The sequence below is a fragment of the Gadus morhua genome, chromosome 19, assembly GCF_902167405.1.
Source record: "Gadus morhua chromosome 19, gadMor3.0, whole genome shotgun sequence".
Taxonomy (NCBI): domain Eukaryota; kingdom Metazoa; phylum Chordata; class Actinopteri; order Gadiformes; family Gadidae; genus Gadus; species Gadus morhua.
The window spans coordinates 12,269,629-12,289,486 of record NC_044066.1 but is presented as its reverse complement, the minus strand read 5'-3'; the positions used below and the strand labels follow the sequence as shown (position 1 = coordinate 12,289,486).

General features: G+C 45.0%; 1 protein-coding gene across 11 annotated transcripts in view; it reads right to left on the bottom strand.

The window, feature by feature from the left end:
- Nucleotides 1-19,858, bottom strand: part of mybpc1 (myosin binding protein C1) — a 30,757-nt gene that overhangs the window by 7,405 nt on the left and 3,494 nt on the right. For 3 of the 11 annotated variants that reach the window (XM_030341169.1, XM_030341162.1, XM_030341168.1), the window contains exons 2-26: nucleotides 18,718-18,744; nucleotides 17,136-17,207; nucleotides 15,956-16,132; nucleotides 14,444-14,497; nucleotides 13,584-13,625; nucleotides 13,068-13,109; nucleotides 11,996-12,106; nucleotides 10,887-11,035; nucleotides 10,119-10,236; nucleotides 9,834-9,885; nucleotides 9,065-9,121; nucleotides 8,626-8,634; nucleotides 6,566-6,729; nucleotides 6,030-6,162; nucleotides 5,242-5,250; nucleotides 4,460-4,584; nucleotides 4,182-4,287; nucleotides 3,651-3,817; nucleotides 3,394-3,559; nucleotides 2,593-2,699; nucleotides 2,361-2,497; nucleotides 2,086-2,245; nucleotides 1,730-1,834; nucleotides 1,442-1,630; nucleotides 212-346 (exon numbers count right to left, since the gene is read on the bottom strand). In XM_030341169.1, coding sequence (XP_030197029.1) covers nucleotides 212-346; nucleotides 1,442-1,630; nucleotides 1,730-1,834; nucleotides 2,086-2,245; nucleotides 2,361-2,497; nucleotides 2,593-2,699; nucleotides 3,394-3,559; nucleotides 3,651-3,817; nucleotides 4,182-4,287; nucleotides 4,460-4,584; nucleotides 5,242-5,250; nucleotides 6,030-6,162; nucleotides 6,566-6,729; nucleotides 8,626-8,634; nucleotides 9,065-9,121; nucleotides 9,834-9,885; nucleotides 10,119-10,236; nucleotides 10,887-11,035; nucleotides 11,996-12,106; nucleotides 13,068-13,109; nucleotides 13,584-13,625; nucleotides 14,444-14,497; nucleotides 15,956-16,132; nucleotides 17,136-17,207; nucleotides 18,718-18,744 — 2,613 coding nt within the window. The remainder of the gene's footprint in view (nucleotides 1-211; nucleotides 347-1,441; nucleotides 1,631-1,729; nucleotides 1,835-2,085; nucleotides 2,246-2,360; nucleotides 2,498-2,592; nucleotides 2,700-3,393; nucleotides 3,560-3,650; nucleotides 3,818-4,181; nucleotides 4,288-4,459; nucleotides 4,585-5,241; nucleotides 5,251-6,029; nucleotides 6,163-6,565; nucleotides 6,730-8,625; nucleotides 8,635-9,064; nucleotides 9,122-9,833; nucleotides 9,886-10,118; nucleotides 10,237-10,886; nucleotides 11,036-11,995; nucleotides 12,107-13,067; nucleotides 13,110-13,583; nucleotides 13,626-14,443; nucleotides 14,498-15,955; nucleotides 16,133-17,135; nucleotides 17,208-18,717; nucleotides 18,745-19,858) is intronic. The other 8 variants (XM_030341166.1, XM_030341170.1, XM_030341164.1 and 5 more) reach the window with 7 other exon arrangements.

Here is a 19,858-nt window from a genome sequence, read left to right as displayed (position 1 = left end):
CACTCGGACTCACTCCCCCCCTCACCTTCTGCTTTAATATCAGACCTAAAATGCTTAGATGTTACCTTATAGGAATCATGTACACACATTGCTTCCCTAATGATGCTCCATTAAACCAGACACTTTGCCGCTATGAAGAGTCTGACAAGAAACAAATCATCGTCTATCCCATTTGTGTCTGGGCGGGAGGTGCACCGTGTCCATGTCTTACTTCCTTCCACGCAGTACTCCACCAGGTAGCCATCAAGGCCAGCGGCGCCGATGGTGTCGGGCGGGCGCCACTTCATGGTCACTGTGTCGTCTGTGACGTCATCCACCACCAACATGGTAGGCTCACTGGTCACGGCTGCATGGAACCATTGGCGACGCGGCATAAAGCAAAACACACTCTGTGTTAGAATGAGTCCACTTTAATGTAGTGGACATTTTAGGGGGGGTCACCATTTAGTAGACACTGAAATGTGATATATTGTGCACTGCTTCATAGCTACAGTATAATGCACCGTAAAACCCCTCCAAAAAAACGATTGATTCATTGTCATCAGATTCAGCCAATTTACTTGGTCCGGCACTTAAGGTTCTTCATGCAACATAGCTGTCACGGATGACCATCTAACACGGCCCTGCTTGTTTCTGGCGCAAACTTAGTGTCTGAATTCCCCTACACGCATTCCCTAAATAGTATTCACTATACAGGGAATAGGACACAACGGAACAAGTGAGCCAAAGCGAAACACAGCCAGCGAGTCAAAACCATTGTTGCTTGTTTGCGGTCACTATCCCTCCACCCCAGTGGGGAGATAAAAGAGACCGGGATTAAGATCTCAAACTGTTGCCCAAAATGCGATGCCATTATGGGTGAGCGGGGGCGCCTGTCTCAACGGCTGGTATGTCTTCTGAGCGTTCATCAGATCTCATTAGAGCCCAGTGCTGCTGGCTATTCTTAAAGAGTGATTCATACTTTACTCCCATTGAACCCTATCGCGGGCCGACCTCCTAAACCCCTAATCCACAGATGATTTGGCAGCCATTATAAAGACATATTTAATATCTTCTAAATCTCTGGCGTGTCCAGTGGAGGTCATGGTCGGAGTGCCTGGTGTGGTCGGGTACGGGGGGCAGCAGCTGCACTATGGGGTGGGTGTAGGGGGGTATGGGGGGGTTGGTTGTCGTTGGTGGGTGCTGGTGCTGTCGGGGGGGGGGGGGGGGGATCAAACGGACAGGCACTCAGACCCCCTCCATAAACACCAACCAGGGGTCTGAACACTTATATCACTCGGCCCCTGTTGTTATGAACCAACTGCTGGATAAACAGTAGGTAGGTAGGACGGAAGGAGTGGTGTGTGTCGGTGTACGTTGGCGCGTAACCTCTGCGGCTCTAAGAGGGGTGCCAAGCAGATACTGCCAAGCGGTAATTCAAGGAAGACTTAGTGGAACTCACCGAGGGGGACAAAGGCTTTGGAGGGCTCGCTGGCCTTGGACACGCCGATGGCATTGACGGCGAAGACCCGCACCTCGTACGGAACGCCTTCGATCATCTTCTTGGGCTCGAATGTCGTCTCCTTGATCAGGTCAAAGTTCAGCCGCATCCACCGGGAGCTCTGTTTCTTTTTCCTTTCCACGAAGTACCCTTTAAAGAAGACCCAAACAAAGCAGACCCATGAAGGACCTCAGATACATGGAAACTGTGTAAGCTGTCATTCAAGTTGCATTCTTATGTAATGTTCACCTAAAATCGGCGAGCTGCCATCGTAGATTGGCGGGTCCCAGGTCATTGAGCACCAATCGCCGCCCACCACAGGAACCAGAGGTGCTTCTGGAGGGTCTGGGATGTCTGACGGGTCAACCATAGAGAGGGTTAACAAGAAGCATTGAGTTTACATTTACATTTACATTAACATTTAGGGCATTTAGCAGACGCTTTTATCTAAAGTGACTAAAAAAACGGTTAACACAGACATTGACACATTGACGGTGGAGTCAACCATGCAAGGCGACAACCAGCTCGTCAGGAGCAGTTAGGGTTAGAGCTAACTGAAACTTCATGTAAACTAATGGTTCACCTTCCTTGGGGTTTTCACTGACCTACAACCTTGACCTTGACACTGCCGGTGTCCTCTCCCGCCTCGTTCTGCAGGACGATCTTGTAGTTCCCAGAGTCTTCCCGCTCGGTCACCTCGATGGTGAGGCTGGTGTGGTCGCCGTACGTTTCGGCATGCACGCGGTGGCCAGACTCCAGAATGACCTGATTGCCGAAGCCAGAGACGGAGGATAACATGTGTAAGCGTTGAAATAAGACCTTACGATGCCATTAGACTGTAGAGAGAGGGGTAGAGTAAGAGGGAAGAAGGGCGACTGACTCTCTCTCCCTTCATCCACACCACCCTGGGTGCCGGTTCTCCGCTGATGGGGATCTCCAGACGCAGCTTGTTGCCCGCCACGATGGTCACCGTGTTGTCGGGGAAATTCAACGTTTCCAAGTGCACTCGAGGGGGATCTGTGATCAAAGTCCACGGAGGTCAGTTCAACCTTTTTAGCAAGCATGTTGAAAAAAAAAATAGTGAGAACCGTATGCAGAAAGTCCTCTTTTACCGATGATGTGGACTTTGGCCGACAGGCTCTGCGAGTACCCCTCGAGGACAAAGGTGTAGTCCCCGGAGTCGTGCAGGGAGGTCGCCTCAACCTCCAGGCGGTGGTTCCTGTGGAACCAGCAGAGCCTCAGTTGCTGACGTTTGCCTCAGCTAGAGCGCTGTCATTGGATTAATAGTAACCATGATCGACCCCCACACCCTTGACACCTGTTCACACTGGTGCAGTGCAAAATCTGTCGGGTCCATTTGCATTACACTGCCATCATGGACAATGTGGACTTACTTTGCCTGTCTCCGTCTATACTGATGCATGGAACAGACCCCTAATTTGATTTTATGAGCTACACCTGTGTACTCAACTATGGCCATGGCAAGTGCTTGAATAGGGTACATAAGAATAAACAAATGTGCATTGATTTTTATGATCAGTACAACCCAGCGACCTGCTCTTCACACGACATGAGGTTATCAGGCTAGTCTCATCCGTTTGATTAAGTAAATACCACAAAGAAATACAGAGGTATAGACAGAAGGAGAAGATAGAGACAGAGATACAACATATCCTGGAACATATTTTTATTTTCCCATAAGTTTTCACTTGCTTTGGCAAGGTAAACTTTTCCCATGGCAATAAAGCTTTTTGAGTTTAAATTTAATTTTGATAAAGAGAGAGAGAGAGAGAGAGAGAGAGAGAGAGAGAGAGAGAGAGAGAGAGAGAGAGAGAGAGAGAGAGAGAGAGAGAGAGAGAGAGAGAGAGAGAGAGAGAGAGAGAGAGAGAGAGAGAGAGAGAGAGAGAGAGTACTTGGCCCTGTGCAGGATGTTGATGCGGTCGTTGGCCTGGATCAGCTGTCCGTTGCGGTACCAACGTCCCGGGACGTTGCCGGGAAAGATCTCACAATGCATCTTCAGGGGCTCGCCCAGCTTCAGGGTAATGTCCTGTAGATCCTGGAAGATCTTCAAGGGTTTCACTGGAACCCAAAGACATCCAGCATTTGCCTCATAGTCAAGGGGCAAAGGAAAGACAGAGAATGAACGCTTGAGGCATAGAGCACTACGTACGGTCGACCTGGACACGAGCTTCAGACGTGCCCCCTGTGGCCATGATGGAGTACACGCCAGTGTCGTCCTTTGAGGCGTCGTCGATGACCAGAGTGTGCTTGGTGCCCTCCACCTTCACGCGGTATCTTGAACGCACCCCGGTCGGAACCTCCACGCCGTTTTTCATCCTGAGAGGTTATAGGGATAACGGCGATCCATTCGTCAACAAGGCAAACTGTGGTTGGTGCAAATTGACTCCACAACATTCAAACTATGAGTTCACTTCAAGGTCTATAAAACATGTTCACCTAGCGGCTATATTGGTTAGTAGAATGGCCTAACCTTCTTGAATCTTTGGGGAATCTTTGGGAAAACCATAACAATCTTTGAGGAAACCATAACAACTTTTTTGGTTATGCTTTCCATTTCACCACACAGTTAGCACTTAGAATGCATTTCCATTTTGTTGTAACGGTTTCCCCCAAAGATTCTGGAAGGTTTATTCACCCAATAATGGATAAAGTGGATAAAGCCTCTTGACGTCATAGATACCATTTCACTTGGGCGCCTTCCTCCGACACCTCACACTCCAGCTCAATCCTCTCGTTCACTGTAGTTTTCACGGCTTCAATGGTTTTCACAATCTTCACCGGTAACTCTGGGAGATGAAGGGGAGAAAACCAGCTAACACGGTTAAAATTTGGGATATTCTATATTCTGTAACATCGTGGTGAAAAACTCCAAAAAAGCTAAAATCCAAACAACGGTCACAGCAGCACATTAAGACAGGCACCAGGTCGAGGTAACCGAAGCATGTGAACTGATCGTACCTTTAACGAAAAGTTCAGTCGTGCACTTCTCGTCGCCGGCGGCGACTGAGTAGGCGGCATCGTCCAGCATGGAGCAGTTGTTTATGACCATGATCCTCTGAGTTCCTTTGTGCTCAAAGATATACCTAGACAGGGGTCCGAATCGTTACTCTGTGGTCACCTTAAGGGGATATCACCGTCACGCTGGGCCATTCTCTAAGAGTACTGCTTCATAGTAGTTTGGCCGAAAAAATGCAACATGAACCCCAGTTACGCGAAAATGTTGGACCATCGCGGTAATTTATCCATATTGGACAAATTCCGCAAAGCACAGATCACTGAGTTCAAGGGTCCAACTTCTGTGGAATTTCTTTAGGGAATGCAAATTGAACAGTACTTTCATGTATTAGAAAAAAGCCAAGCACAATGTAAACATATACTTTGTTGTTTTGGAGATAATAAATGTGTTATTACAGTGATATTTTTTATTATTATTATTATTATAAATAAGAAATCTATATTAAAATGGTTTAAAAGAGAGCATGATTTCACACATATTCCAAGTTGCCATCATGGTGCTTTTTCACAATGGTAATAACCATAACAACAACAACAACTTGTTGCTTGGTTATTCTAGCATTTGTGCTGAAGAAGAACCAAGATGGCAGGCTTGACCTTTGATTGAACCTCACATCGCATGTACTTTGAATTCCGGTGTCAGACTTAGACAAGGGGGGTTGGGGTCACGCCAGGAGTCTATGCGATGATGCGACGAGGAAAATCAACTGAATGAATGGACTTACTTCCTTTGACTAAAGGTTGACGGCGGAGCCAGAATAGGGCCGGTGGACAGGAAGTGTGCAGGAAGTGAATATGGCAGACAGGTGGAAGAAGCGCCATGGCATAGCATGACATCACAGACAGACAGACAGACAGACACATTACAGAGACATCATGCCTGAATGGATATGAAGCCCCCATAAATGATTCAACCAAGAACCCGAGAGAGAGACAGAGAGACAGAGAGACAGAGAGACAGAGAGAGACAGAGAGAGACAGAGAGAGACAGAGAGAGACAGAGAGAGACAGAAAAAAGCGACGTCGTACACTGGAAGTTTCAACATCATGAAACCTGAAAGCAGTGTGCAGCACTGCCAATGGGTGATGTGTTGGATGTGTGAGAGAGATGGAGAGAAGGAGAGAGAGAGACGGAGAGATATAGTGACAGAGAGAGAGAGCGTTTTCTACTACTTGACTCGGCATTGGATATCAGTGCAGTGATCTAGACTGTGTGTTTGAGTGTCACCGAGTGAGGAAGTTTAGCAAATAAATGGGTGACAGAATGAATTACTAATTAATGAATGCAATTGGTGAAACAATCAAGTGAATGTATTTGCACTAGAAGCATAATACATACATATGAAAAATTGTTTCAGTCATTTTTGAGATGTGTGATGAACTCAGAAAACTGGGACGAAACGGCAAATGAAATACATTTTACCCAAGTTGTTGTAAAATGCTTCGAATTTGCACACAAACATAAAATAAACATACATTGACTACTTCGCTAAAAGCTTGATTTGATACGTACTTTGGAGTGGATCTGATCTCCTGCCCGTTCTTGTACCATTTCAATTCAACCGTGGGGTCGGCCAGGTCCACCATAAAGCGGATCTTTCCTCCTTTATCCACCTGATAGGCTGCATCTAGCTTCTTGGCAAATGCTTCAGAAATCAAAAAGAAAGAGAAAACAATTTCTTTACCAATTCTGGGGTTATCAGCATTTTCTGAGAATGATGTTCATTCAGTAAGTACACGTCCCAAACTCGATCTCATCTTTTTTCGAGCGGTCTGATAGGCTAAGCAATCCGTATTCTTTTTGAGCAATCTGATTTGCAAAATATATATTTTTTTAGACCAACCGGGCCAGAACCCAAAATCGACACTGGCCCATAGTTTAAGAAACACTGAAGCAACTGAAGAACGTTTCATGGAATAAGGTTGCTTTCACACCTGTGGTCACTCTACGTTTTTTTTAATCATTCAGTGCCCAATGGTGGAAATGGGTTTATTTGAATTTGCAAGAAAACCAAAGAAAAAAACGTTAACGTGAAACATGAAACGTACCCTCGCTCTTCTTCTCCACCTTCTTTGTCTTCTTCAGCCTCTTGAGCAGACCCCTCAGGTCTGTGATGCCGTAGGTGAAGGCGATCTTCTCGTACTCGTCTGGCCGGGCGTTCTTCAGGATCTCCCAAACATCGACCTCTGGAACGTCCTCCTGCTTGTGCTCCCTGGCCAGGTGCCAGATACAGAGGTAAGGGAGGGTGGTGGTATTTGTCAAGAAAGGCACCTGATGGCTGTTTTACACCTAGCGGCCATCTTGGTTCCATCATGGCTCTAATTGCTCCAAATGCGAGCCAGCATTTAGAGCCAAGATGGAACCAAGATGGCCGCTAGGTGAATAAGACCTATTGGTGTGTCTTTGTGACGTGTCCTGAAGAACTGGTAAAAAGAGGGATCTTGGGTTGGATCTTGGGTTGGATGGCTTGAAGCGGCATAGGAATTAGCGGTGGGATACTCTAATTCCCCACCTAACCCTAACCCTAACTCTGATCAACTTCCAAAATACAACAAACGCAAATGGTTCGTTTATATCCTTGAATGACATTTGCAAGTCAACGCTAGCCACTTCTAACTTACTACTAACAATACAACGAACACATTAAAACGAAAATTCTAATTCTTATTAACGAGACTCATACTATAAGGCCTAGAAATTATTAAAATAATAAAATTAATCTGAAATTAGTACAGTAGGGTCTTTACGTCTTCATCTCTATAGAGCAATTTTTTGCATTTCTTTTTCACAAATTGAACCGCTCAACTCTTAGATGAGTTCCTCAGGACATGTCTCGGAAAGAGATGGGCACTTGGACCGCCTGCATTAACTCCAGCGTTAACAAGGAAGTTCAAGGCATCACGACAAACACAACATGGCGGGGAAACAGATGCTGTTTGAAGCCCTTCAAGACATTTGCTGTGAGAACGGGTTGTTTATGTGTGTTGCTGTACCTTTTCTCCCTGTGTCTGTTAAATCCCCAGTTGGATGGAATAATCTCTATGATGTTCGCTGTTTACATAAATGCTCACACCGCTATTAATCATCAAGATTTTAGACATGATTATTGATTATTAAGTTTGATGTATGTATGTGTACATGAATGGACAGAGAAAAGCACTGACAAGATAAATTCTGAATCTTATTATTGTACAATAATGGACCAGGGCTTTGATTATGAAATCTTGTTACTGTGAGAGGGGTAAATTTTTTTATTATTGCTGTTATATCTTTTGTATATCTGAGAATGTGGTGCAGGTCAAAGGATAAGGTGTGAGATAACAGACACGGGTCATGAGTGAAGGTACGCTGATATATTCCCATCACTTCCCATCTGAAATCCCATCCCTTCGTGTGTTGGTGTGTTTATCTCTGTGGGTGTTTGTGGGTTTGTGTGTCTCAGCCATCACTTCAGGGAAGCTCTTATATTGTTAGATGATGGATGAGAGTTGTCCATGGAAAAGGTTAGATCTATGAGATCCGGGTTAATACACATGTTACCCTGAAAAGTATTAAGTTGCTCTGAATATTAGTCTGGCTGAATAGATACCATTCAGTCTTTCCTTTCATCGGTTGACATTTGCTTCCTAAAATGTCTGAAAGGGCATTCCGGTGTTGAAAAGCGTAAAAAAAATTAACAGTACCATCTCTCATCTTTTTTTACATTTAATAACCGTCCAGTTTATTTTTCAGGCCTTCCACGCAAAGAGCCAAAATAAACATTGTCGTACTTGTATTATATTTCTGAGGAGAAATAGAATGACAATGTAGTCGTAACATCATTTCACAGCATCATCCTTGCCCGCCTGCGCAGCGTTAATGAGCCACAATGGCTGCCCCGCCCCTCTTTGCCTCAACCAATCGGTGACAGCCGTTTGACGTCATTAACGCGGGGCACGACGGAGCTTCCAAGGAATGCTGCTTTGGGAATGAGGTGTTTCCGTACTACGGTAGGCCAACACTCGTCCAGTTCTGTAGAGCTACGTTTCATGCTGGGATTCTACGAGAATTTGTTTTTACTTACCCACTGTAAGCTCTAATGGTTTAATTATCTATTCTCTCGACTAACCTTTGTTGTCTGAATAAGTGGAGGGGGGAGGGAGAAGAAGACACAAGCCCAAAATAAATGTGTCATTCTATTTTACTTTACTGCCAGTAATGTCTAGATGAGCTGATCAGAGAATAAAAACTAACAAAATAAAAAAATACAGCTTGGACTTAGAATTTAACAGCCAAATAAAGACTGAATACAGCCTTAATGGGGTTATCTTTTTAAGATTTGAGATGCCTTTTATCTCATAATGTGTTGCTTATACGTAAGGCATTGAAGAAACCACTTAACGGCACAAATGGTGGAACATGACAAAGGAAAACAGTTAAAAGAAAATTACTATTACAAAAATAAAAGCGAGAAGAAAGAAGCATATTGCAGAGAAGGGCTTGGGGAGGACAAAAAGGAAGAAATACTGCAAAAAGGGGTGCACTGAAGCGTGGGATATTATTCTCACCTATGTTTAAGGAGACCACTAAAATCAAGCTCCCCTGCATCCTCTTGTCCTTCACTGCTGTTGTTAACGAGAAGAGATTAATAAAGAGGCAATCAGTCACGATAAACAGTCACAGGCAAATTGTCTAAAGAACAATGCTGTCCGGCACAACGCAAAGCAAAAGCTCTGGGCTCAATCGGTGCTATGACACGTGATTGGCACCTTTACATTCAAACCATTTTAGGTATTTTCTTTCCCCCAAGACAGGCCAAAATGATTTTTGTGTAACGGACTTCCAGAGCTTTTTTTTATACAGTGTTCATCCTGCAATGTCCCTGCACCCTGCAATGTGCACAAACATTGAGTTAGATGACCCAACGGTAGCGCTTTGCGGTGCCTGTTCAGACACATTGTTGTAGGGAAAAGGGGGGGGGGGATGTTAAAGTGTTGGCCAACTTGGTTGATATTGTGATTACCTTTAGAAAAAAGGTTAATGACATTTTTACAACCATATATTCACACAGATACACTAATGAAAACATTATTGGACGGTGTGCTATTTGAAAGTGATTGGACAAATGATGCTGCCCCCTTTTGGAAAGGGGTGTTCTTCATTCATCTGTACAGTTCAATGGACATCCAGTAGTATTAGGAAACAGTCAGACATCATTATCTGAATGCTGCCATCCCAGTCTACCAGCTGAATGGAACTCAGATAAAGACTTAGGATACAGTGTATACATACAATCCTCTGCCCTGTGTTGGAACTGTATGGTTCTGCTCTCGTTACCTTCTCTTGAAAGCGGAACGAATGTCAATACTCTGTGAGCCTGCTTCGGGTTCTGTAAAACAATCATAGAAAATAAAGTGTGCATTGTGCATTTCATAGACTCTAGAAAAATCCATCTTGCCTTTCAATCACAGGTGCTTGAATGCAACACAGAGGTGGGGAGGGAGTGCTTTTTAGTGTGGTTTATTTTAAAAAGTTTCCCTTTACAACTCTGAAATCATAACTACCACTACTTTAAACTCTACACATTAGACAAAACAATCACAGGGTCAAGGATGACCCTACCTTTTACTTCCAGGTCGAAGGAGCAGCTGTCAAACTTGTCCTTGTAGTTGACCTCACACCTGTAGTTCCCTCCGTAGTTCTCCTTGGCCTTGATGATGTGCATCTCAAAGGTGTGAATCTAGAGGAGAGGAGGAGGGACAGATGGTGACAAGCAAACATCAGAAATAGGGACTGTGGCATGTTAAGATAGGAATTATTTATGCCGGACAAGAATTTCAGGAGTTTCAGCTCAGTCAAAAAACATTGCGTTCATTTGAGGTTGGTGGAGGCGTTTTCTACCAGGGGTAACTTAAAGGAATAGTTTACCCTGAATTTAAACGGGAACAGTCTAACTTGGCTTATTTCTAATATAAGAGAGTACTGCTTCAGATCGTTGTTGAACATTTTTTGCAGTCTGCCCCATCAACTATGTTTGTGTGAAGAATGTGCGGGAAAGCTGGACCATTGTCGTCAATCGGCCAGGATCACAACATGTGAATGAAGCAGTTCTCTCTTGCCTAAGAGAGATGCCAGAGTAATGGTTCCCCTTTGATTGGCTGTTAAGATATGATTTATTTATGCCGGACAAGAAATGCTGGAATTTCAGGTCAGTCGAAACCTCCTCCTCTCCTCGTTGCATTCTTTGGTCTTATCATCTTCCCTCACCGCACTACACAGTACCAGTAGACTGGAATCATATCCATTGACTTCGGCAGATAATGCTCCAGCTGTCCAACTGACCGCCTACGACCACTGTGAGCGTGTGTGGGTCCCATTGAGACCGTGTACCTTGGTGAGCCGGTCGAAGGTCTCCTTGAGCTGCAGGTGCTTCCCGGTCTTGCTGGCCAGGTCCATCCATTTGCCTTTGAACCACTTCACAGTGGGTTTACGCAGAAGGTCTTTGGCCTCCACCTTGGCGATGAAGTGAATGTCAGCGCCTTGGACGTCCGGAGAAACAAACGTGTGTTCATGACAGACGCACAAACAGAACTTCTGCTCGTCTTCACGCTTCACTGTCTGCCCGGTGGCCAACGGTTCATTCCTTTGAGTCGGATCATCGGGGTGTGTCCTTCTGAGCCCCCTGCTCAGAAGGACCTTGCAAATCTAAATGAACTCGCCACTGAGATCCTAACCGCAAACCAAGGAACTAAATGCTAACCTCTTCGTAACCTGCTAAAGGCCATGAGAGAAACGACATGCTGGTCTCGACCGTGAACCACCTCTATGCTGTTAGAGGAACCACATGCTGGTCTCGACCGTGAACCACCTATATGCTGTTAGAGGAACCACATGCTGTTCTATACCATGACCCACCTATATGCTGTAAGGTATCTGCAGGTTTCAGCAAGTCAAATTTAAGACTTTTTAAGACCTTTTTAATACCACCTTGAATGAAATTTAAGACCTAAAACACGCAATGGTGGGGGTTGGCAACAGACGCAAGCCAACTTCGGAAACGGACGTCTTCCAGCCAACTGTCCATTGTCGCAGATTAGCTAGCAAGCACGCAGATAACCGTTTATATATGCAGCTAGCAAGAAAGAAGCCTCTCTACATGTCCTTCCTGAAAAGCTCCCAGAGAAAAATAAAAAAATAAATAGTCCTGCCCCGACAAATTTAAGACCTTGAGTTACAGTATTTAAGACCAGCATATGACATTTGTAACGAATTCAAGACTTTTTAAGGCCTTAAATTTAGAAAAATGAATTTAAGACTTTTTAAGGATACGCGGACACCCTGGCTGTAAGGTGGACTACATGGTAGTCTCTACCGTGAACCACCTATAGGCTATTAGAAGGAATTCATTCTAGTCTGTACCATGAACCACCTATATGCTGTTAGGGGGACTTCATGCTAGTCTGTTCTCCATGAGGGGAGGGTGGCGGTCAGTCACCCACCCAGGTCGACGGAGCCTCCCTGGGGCCTCTCAATGAGCAGTGTAGACAGTGGGGGCGTGTCAATGGACTTGTCCAGATCCTCTGGGCCCTGGCCCTCTCCAAGGGACCACACTGTTTGCAGAGGGGAGGGATAACACACACAGTCATACACAGTGATTAGGAATAATACACTCGGTCATACACAGAGGCTTCATCAGACTTCCGTTACAGCTGAGGAAGAGGGGATGAAGGCATTTCGTTCGTTAATGTTTTTGCACCCACCTCTCTGGTTTTATCTGGAATCCGACCGGGGGGATAGAGACAATGACCAGGGTACAGTCAACACTCAACCGACACATTTCCCCCCACAGCTCAACCATCACAGTCCATACAAATAACAGCTGGGCTTTCATCTCTTTGCAAACATGGAGAAGCGTGGATCACATGATATGGAACACAGAACTTACAACGCTAGTGCCGGTTCCTCCGCAAGAAGGAATTCTATTTTTTTCCATGTTCCTGATGCTGCAGTCCGCATCTCCGGTGTGAGAATCCTCATAGCGCACAGTGTTGCAATTCTTCAGTATTTATTATTTTAGATGTAGGATAAAGTTAACTTGGCGTTGAAAAGGGCTGAAATTCTCTGCCGTTCTAATCTAGCTAAATCCTAGTCGGACATGCTAATCTTTTCAGATTAGTACGATGTAGTACGATGTTTCTTGATAAATCTTGAGCCAACTTGAAGTTTCAAGTGGCTGTGATAGAAGATGGGAGTTTCCAGAAACTGCATCTTGTAAGCATTTGAAAGGGGAGGGAAGGTTCTGCTATGGTGCTTAAAGAAATCCTTCTTTCCGATGGACATGTCTCTGTTATCTATTGTCCTGTTTGATTAGGATCCATTGGACCAGATGGGAAAATGGGAAAGGTTGTGTTGCGCAACGAGAGATAGAACAGGCTATAGAGGGTGGCTTCAGGTTACACTGGAGTGGAAGCAAAGTATAGGTTTTTTGGTGTCATCGAAATCGTCTAATTTGCTTAATTTACTTTATTTTAGTCTCTTTCTTGACCTCTTGCTTTTATACATTTGTGTTACCTGAGTCTTTCCTCCCCATTGCTGGCACAGTGACGCTATCATCTAAACAAAGACAGAGAGAAATTTACAGCATATTATATGAGCAATAATACTGTAAAATCCAGCAGCAGACAAGCACAGACAGACACACAGCAGGCGACACACAGACACGCTGAACACTACAGAACTCGGATGATGATTAAATTCATATATATATATTTTACTTATATATATATATAGTTTTAGTAAGTTATATTCTTTTGTTTTAGCAGGGGGGTTTTTTCAACATGGGTCTGCATGTTTTGTATTGTTCTGATCTGAATTCCAACTGTAATTGTCAGTTTGTTAATGTACAAAGATACATTCTAACCGTCACATTTCCAAATTAGAGACACAACCAATATATGTTAACACGGTCACTGTCTATTATTTAACGTAAACATGAGTGGTTGAAATGTGGCTTTTGAAGGGAGTACTTTGGGAGGGTGAACGAGGTTGGTTTGAATGGGTGGCAAGGTTAACAAGGAGCGCTCTTACTAGGCAGGTCAATAGAGAGTTTCTTGACTGAATTTCCGTCTTCTGTGAAAAAAAACACAGATGATCGATGTTACTCATTGTGGATCCGTCTACTAAAGAACGGGATCATGGGAAGTGTGCAATTTTGTATTGTGTAAGTAAATAAAACTAAATTAAAGTATTATGTTGTAATATAGCCATGAAAAGGGAACACCAGTGGATGTGGCGAAAATAACAAAGTTTTATTTTGTACACAAAATAAGAACTTTGACTCTAAGATGTGTATAGGTCAATATGTTTTAGGATTTATGTTTTAAATGTATTAAATATCGCCTTACTATTATACATATTGTGCATATGTATAATAGTATTGAATGTATAGGTGCCATTAATTGATCTTTCTTATCTTTACTTTTTAATTTGGTTGCATTCCCTTTGGTTGTAAAATGGCATACATACATACATACATTATAGATGTATATGAATGATGGATATAATCACCATATGATCATCCGATGTAATTCATCATATGAACATGCCTGCATCATATATACATCTACCAGTTTTATCAATCTATATCCATTTATTTTGGATTAGATTGTAGTTAAGGTGCTCATTGTAATCAGTATAAGTCTTTTTTCTTCACACAGGGATTTGCAAACCTGTTACACTTTATTGTTTTTAGTTGAAAAACGTTTTTAAAATTATTAGCTTTTTCGAACGAAGGCTTTTGAGAGCACCATCTTAGTTTTCTGACCCCTATTGCTCATTGTTTCTGTTTTTCCTAAAACAAACAGAATCTCATTCATTTGGGAGTCGACCTCAGAAGAACTACAACAGACTGCGAAAACTACAACAAAATGGTCGCCGCAGTTACTAACCTGGTGGGGGCGTCGGAGACTGGGGGTTACTGCCGACGCCATTGTCCTCATTATCTGGAATAGAAGCGTGATTGACACAACAGACCCACCTATCACAAAGCTCCAAGTCCAGGTCAGAGGCGGGCCAACGCAGACACAAGACAACTGGCATCAGGCCAACAAACAAGGCTGTTGATGTGAGACACGCTCGACAAGACAACAGGATGTGTGAAGAAGACTCCTGATCTACACTCTGTCAATCATGTACCTTTTTGGGTCCCACCTTCTTGTTTTTAAATGCAACATAAAAAGAATGCCCCCTTTACGGAGAAGCCGGGGATGGACAGTCACCCTTTAACCACCCTGGTGCAGCAAAACTACCTATAAAAGCACCCAAATGTCACATCAGCTCAACCCATATACAGTACTTCACAGTTACACTGTGATCACTCTTTTTACCTCATTAGTCCAAATTGTTGTTTTTCATTACAATTTACCTTTGAATGATCACTTGCAAACTTTAGATCAAGCCCTGAAAACCTCCCCCAATAAACATGTATTCTTTTACAGCTGGAAAGGGGCTCTGCATGAGGTTTTTTGTTTCTACTATCAGAACGACGATGATGCCTAAATGGTACTCTAATGACAGAATGCAGATGAGTTTTGCCTCTTTTTCGACCATCCCCTTATATGTACAGGAAGTACATGTGTGCATATGTGAGCCATACGGCCTTGGAGTGCAGAGCTGAACAATGGCTGGGGCCACACGTGCACGCATTTCTCTCTGGGCTGCCGTTTAGAGAGGACATGCAGACAGAGCTTTTGAAGCAGCAGCAGAGACAAACTGTTGAACTCCGAGCGAATGCACAGTGACCGAGCCATAGAGATACCAGATGCTGGTCTGCAGTATGTCCATCTGAAGGTACTGCCCAGTGCTCAAGTCAAGTCCAATATAGAAAAAAACAAAGGTAGAAAGAAGTGTGTTTGTCCATATATGTTTGCTTGTGTGTCTGTGTGTATTGGTCTGTCTCCCAGTCTATCTGCGTGTATCCGTCTTTCTGTCTGTGGGACTGTGTTTCTCCAGGTCTGTACTTCTGTCTGTCTGCCTCAGTCTGGCTGTGTTGTCTGTCTGTCTATCCGTCCATCTGTCAGTCCGTCTGTAGTCATTTGTCTGTCTGTTTCCATCTGTCGATCTGTCCGTCCGTCTTTCCATCTGTCCGTCTGAACATTGTCGACTCACCTCTCACTTCCTCTTCATTGTTTCACCAACGATAACGCTTAGTGTATCCTGTAGCATGCTTCATATAGGTGGGTAGTAGTAAGTAACTAGGTCCTAGGTAGGTAGGTAGGTAGGTAATGAGTTGGTAACTAGGTAAGTAGGTAGGGAGGTGGGTAGGAAGTTAGGCTTTGACCAGGTAGGGTTCTTGGTATAAAGGAGGAAGTTACTGGGTAGGTAGGTAGCTAACTAGGTAGGAGTCTAACTAGGCGGGTAGGGAAGCTATCGACCTCTGTCTGTTAGCAGACTGGACTTACCGACGGCCAGGGGAGACCACGATTCCGCCTCCACATCCTCCAGGTTACCAGACTCAGCCTGTGGGTTAACCCTGACCACGGCCGAGCCCTCCTCTACGGGGCCCGGCCCCTGGGGCCCCACAGCCTGAAGCAGCTCACCCTCCCTGGCCTCTGGCTGCTCCCCGTCTGCTAGTGGCTCTGTACGGCAGACATACGGCAGCAAGCATGGCAGCCCCGCAGGACACAGCTGGCTCATGTACGGTGGGGATAGATGTGCTTATGACCAGAGAGGTGGAACGTAGGAGTGTCTCTCTGGTGATGTGCAGGAGTTTAAACAAAGCAATGGATCCCAGAGCAGACTTTTAGGTATTGGGTACAACGTTTGATTACCTTTTTTTCGGGGTAATGTTTTGTTTTTAGGACTGTTATAATTGTTATGTTGTTGACCTGCCGGGGGATTACAGATGTTTATTAACCCCTCGGCCATTCCGAGACATTAATATTTAACTCTCTTAAAATATTGAGTGATGTGTTCTGTCATAGCCAAATCAATCTTAAATAAAGAAAAGATATATAAAAAGCCAAAAGATAGTAGTGTTAGAATTTCTAATATTATCTGGTCATAGCATATCTATAAAGTGAACTGATCAAGGGAACTGGATTTTACAAACTCATGTTATGATGTATCTGCATTGCTAAGGTATATGTTGGACAGTGGATGAATATCGCAGCAGTTAACTTTAAATCCCAAAACGTTTAACATATGCAGATCATCTAAGAGAGATGGTAAAATCCATCTTTCCCGATCTTGGTGCTTGATAGCATTGCGGTCCAAGAAACAAACTAGCACCTCAAACGGACACCAGAAAAACAGCCCAAGCTAAGGGGTGGGGAGGAAGCTACAGCACTGCAAGCAAAAAAAGGAATCGGGAATCACAGCTATCCATCATAGCTGGCTTTAGTTGTGTTGGAACCGCTAAACAATGCAACGGCCAGACCCAAAACACTTTTGAGAGAGTGCGAGTTATCTTTGCCAAGGAAAGTGACAACAAACACACAAACACACACACACTCACACACACACACACTGAAAAACAACAGCCGGTGAGGTCAGAGCAATGTGCACAGGGGGGCCTCTGGTGAAGGAAGGGGGGGGGGGGGGGGCAGGTATGGGGTGGTGGGGGGAGGGGGGGTTACCCACCTGGTGGAGGTGAGATCTCCAGGATTATCTCAGGTAAGGGTAGTGCACCGTTACTCTCTGGGACAACGCACTCTGAGCATGTGACAGATGTATAAATGTAGAGCGCAGGATGGAACACCGCTTTGTGGTGGAGCTTCAGCATGTATGCACCCACATACACACACGCATACACACGTACACACACAGACATACACACACATACACACCCGCTTTATGTATGCACACACATAAACCTAACACCTCACACACCTGAATGTGCACACACACACACACACACACACACACACACACACAATATCCCACTTTGACAGCTCTCCCTCCAAAGTACCTTGTATAGTACGTAATGGAGAGCCATGTTCTCAAAGAATTGAGAAATTCACATGACACATAACCCTTTTTTTGGCAGTTATGATGAGCATTTCATATCACATTAATAAACAAAATGTGTTAAAAATGAGTCGTCAATTATCTGTAAATAGTTCCAAAAAAAATCAATCATGCGTTTTTAATTACATTTTACACAACAGGGTTGTCTGGTTGACTATTATGGGATGTGTTAAAGAGCACTCTCAATCAGTATATACTGTATATATTTTTACTGCATTAAAAGAAGCCTTAATTTTGCATACAACAAAAGTAAGCGAGGGTCCACCTGGATATGCGTTGCCTCTCTATCTTGTCCTCTTATCTCACTGACTCTCTCTCTCTCCCCCCGTCCCCCTCTTTCTCTCTCTCTCTCTCTCTTCCTCTCTCTGTCCCTCCCTCCTGTAAGATGCTGCCACTCCAAGGTCAATCCTATCCTATCCTAGGCAGGCAGCCAATCGCATGCCAGCGCCTTGGTCACATGTCATGTCAGAGCATGACCATGTCAGCTGAATCAACAGAGGACGGATCAGCTGGCCTGACAGAGGAATGCTGGAGGTGGCTTTGACTCCTCTTCCCTATGGCCCTCTCTCTGTACCCCTACCCATCTCTGTGCCCTAACCCTCTCTCGATACCCTTACCTATCTCTTTGCCCTGACCCTCTATCTGTACCCTAAAGGTGCTTGCCCATTGCCCAAACGACACCAATAAACTCCTACATGGGGCCATTATGTAAGGCCCATTGGTGGTTGTACGCAGTTTCCTGCTGCAGAAAATTTTGAATCGGTGTTGGCCAACATTCTACGGTGTTGGTGTTTGTTGGGGCAGTGTGTAAGCACCTTCTCTCTCTCCCTGTTCCCCTACCTCTCTGCGTCTCTTGACCCTCTCTGTAGCCCTCTTCTGTCTCTGCAGCCCCACTCCTTCTGTACTCCACTTGTCTCTCTGCACCCTTACTTTCTCTCTTCACAGAAGCCGCTCTCTGCGCCCTCAACATCACTCTACACCCCCTCTCTGTAGCTCGGGGACCCTGGAGTGCGTGTACACTTGCGCGTGTATACTTAATAGGATGTTGATTTGGGTTGGACTGTGCAGGCATCTTCGCCTCCATTTCTTATGTGTTCATGTCTTATCTGTTGCCTCTATAGAGTTGTCTGTGGACAAACCCTGTCTCTATTATTGTTATTTCATATTTGGAAGACTTCCATCACTGTTCACTCACCTCCTGGCTTCCCATTGGATTGGTCATCTAAAAGAGCAAAAGAAAAGAAAATTAAATTCATATTTTAAACCAGGGAATTCCTTGGTCTAAAAACCATCAAAGTGACTCTGTTCTGCAACCGGATAATGCTATGGTGCAGTCTACGTTGCCATCCACTTGTCATCTTGGCTGGCCTTAGGAACATGGAGATGCTGATGAGGATTGGCTAAGCTCTGACTCATCATGTACTTGATGAACTCCGAACTGTGCAGTCGCTAACAAGCAAAACTGGCATGAGCCTAATGTGAGCCCTCAGGAGATAAAAGTAAGTGCACGCTGTCCGCTGTCATCAACATGTCGTTTGTAACTGGAGTCCATCCATCTCGCCGATTCCCTTGGCCTTGATCAAATCTGACCGCCAGTCGGCCATGTATCGATCTGTCGTCAGCTCGCTGAAAGGCAGGGGTGGTGGTGGTGGTGGAGAGGGAGCGATGAGGGGGTGGAGGAGGTGATAAGGTAGGGGTGCTCGGGGATTAAAGGAACAGATTTAGGAGTGACAACACTGAGGAGAGGTTCAACCCTAAAGTAGCCGAGAGCTGGTCGCGGCGTGGACTCTACAGCACACTCCAGCAGCTGCAGCTTTAGGGCATTAGTCCAAGAAGCCCCAACCCCTCCTTGGGGAGAAGGATGGACATTGCTGAGAATCCCCCCAATGTCTCGAAGACTTAAAGAGTGAGCCGAGGCCTTCACTGCCCCGGCCATTGTGCGGGGCACCTGTGTCATCCCAGTAAATCTCCCTGTGAAATTCTCCCCCGTTGGCTCTCTTAACCGAGGCCCGTGAATCCTATGAATGCTGGAAGGAAGCCGTCACAGACTGACTGACACAGCCCCCGATAAGGTATGACAGGCCCACGACCGGCGCTTAAGTCTCTCTCTGCGATCTCCCCTCCTGTGATGTGGCACCACTCCTGGGCATCGCTGGGCCGAATTGGAAAAGGGCGCGCACGTTAAAACCGCACCAAACAACGAGCAGTTGGCGGTGGTCCCAGAATCCTTTGGGGTCGCATCAAGCCCGCGGCCAACGGTGAGCGGCGGTGGCGGCGGGCGGCGTCTCGCCACACGCAGAGACACACTGGGTATTGTTTTACCTCGGCGGGCTCCC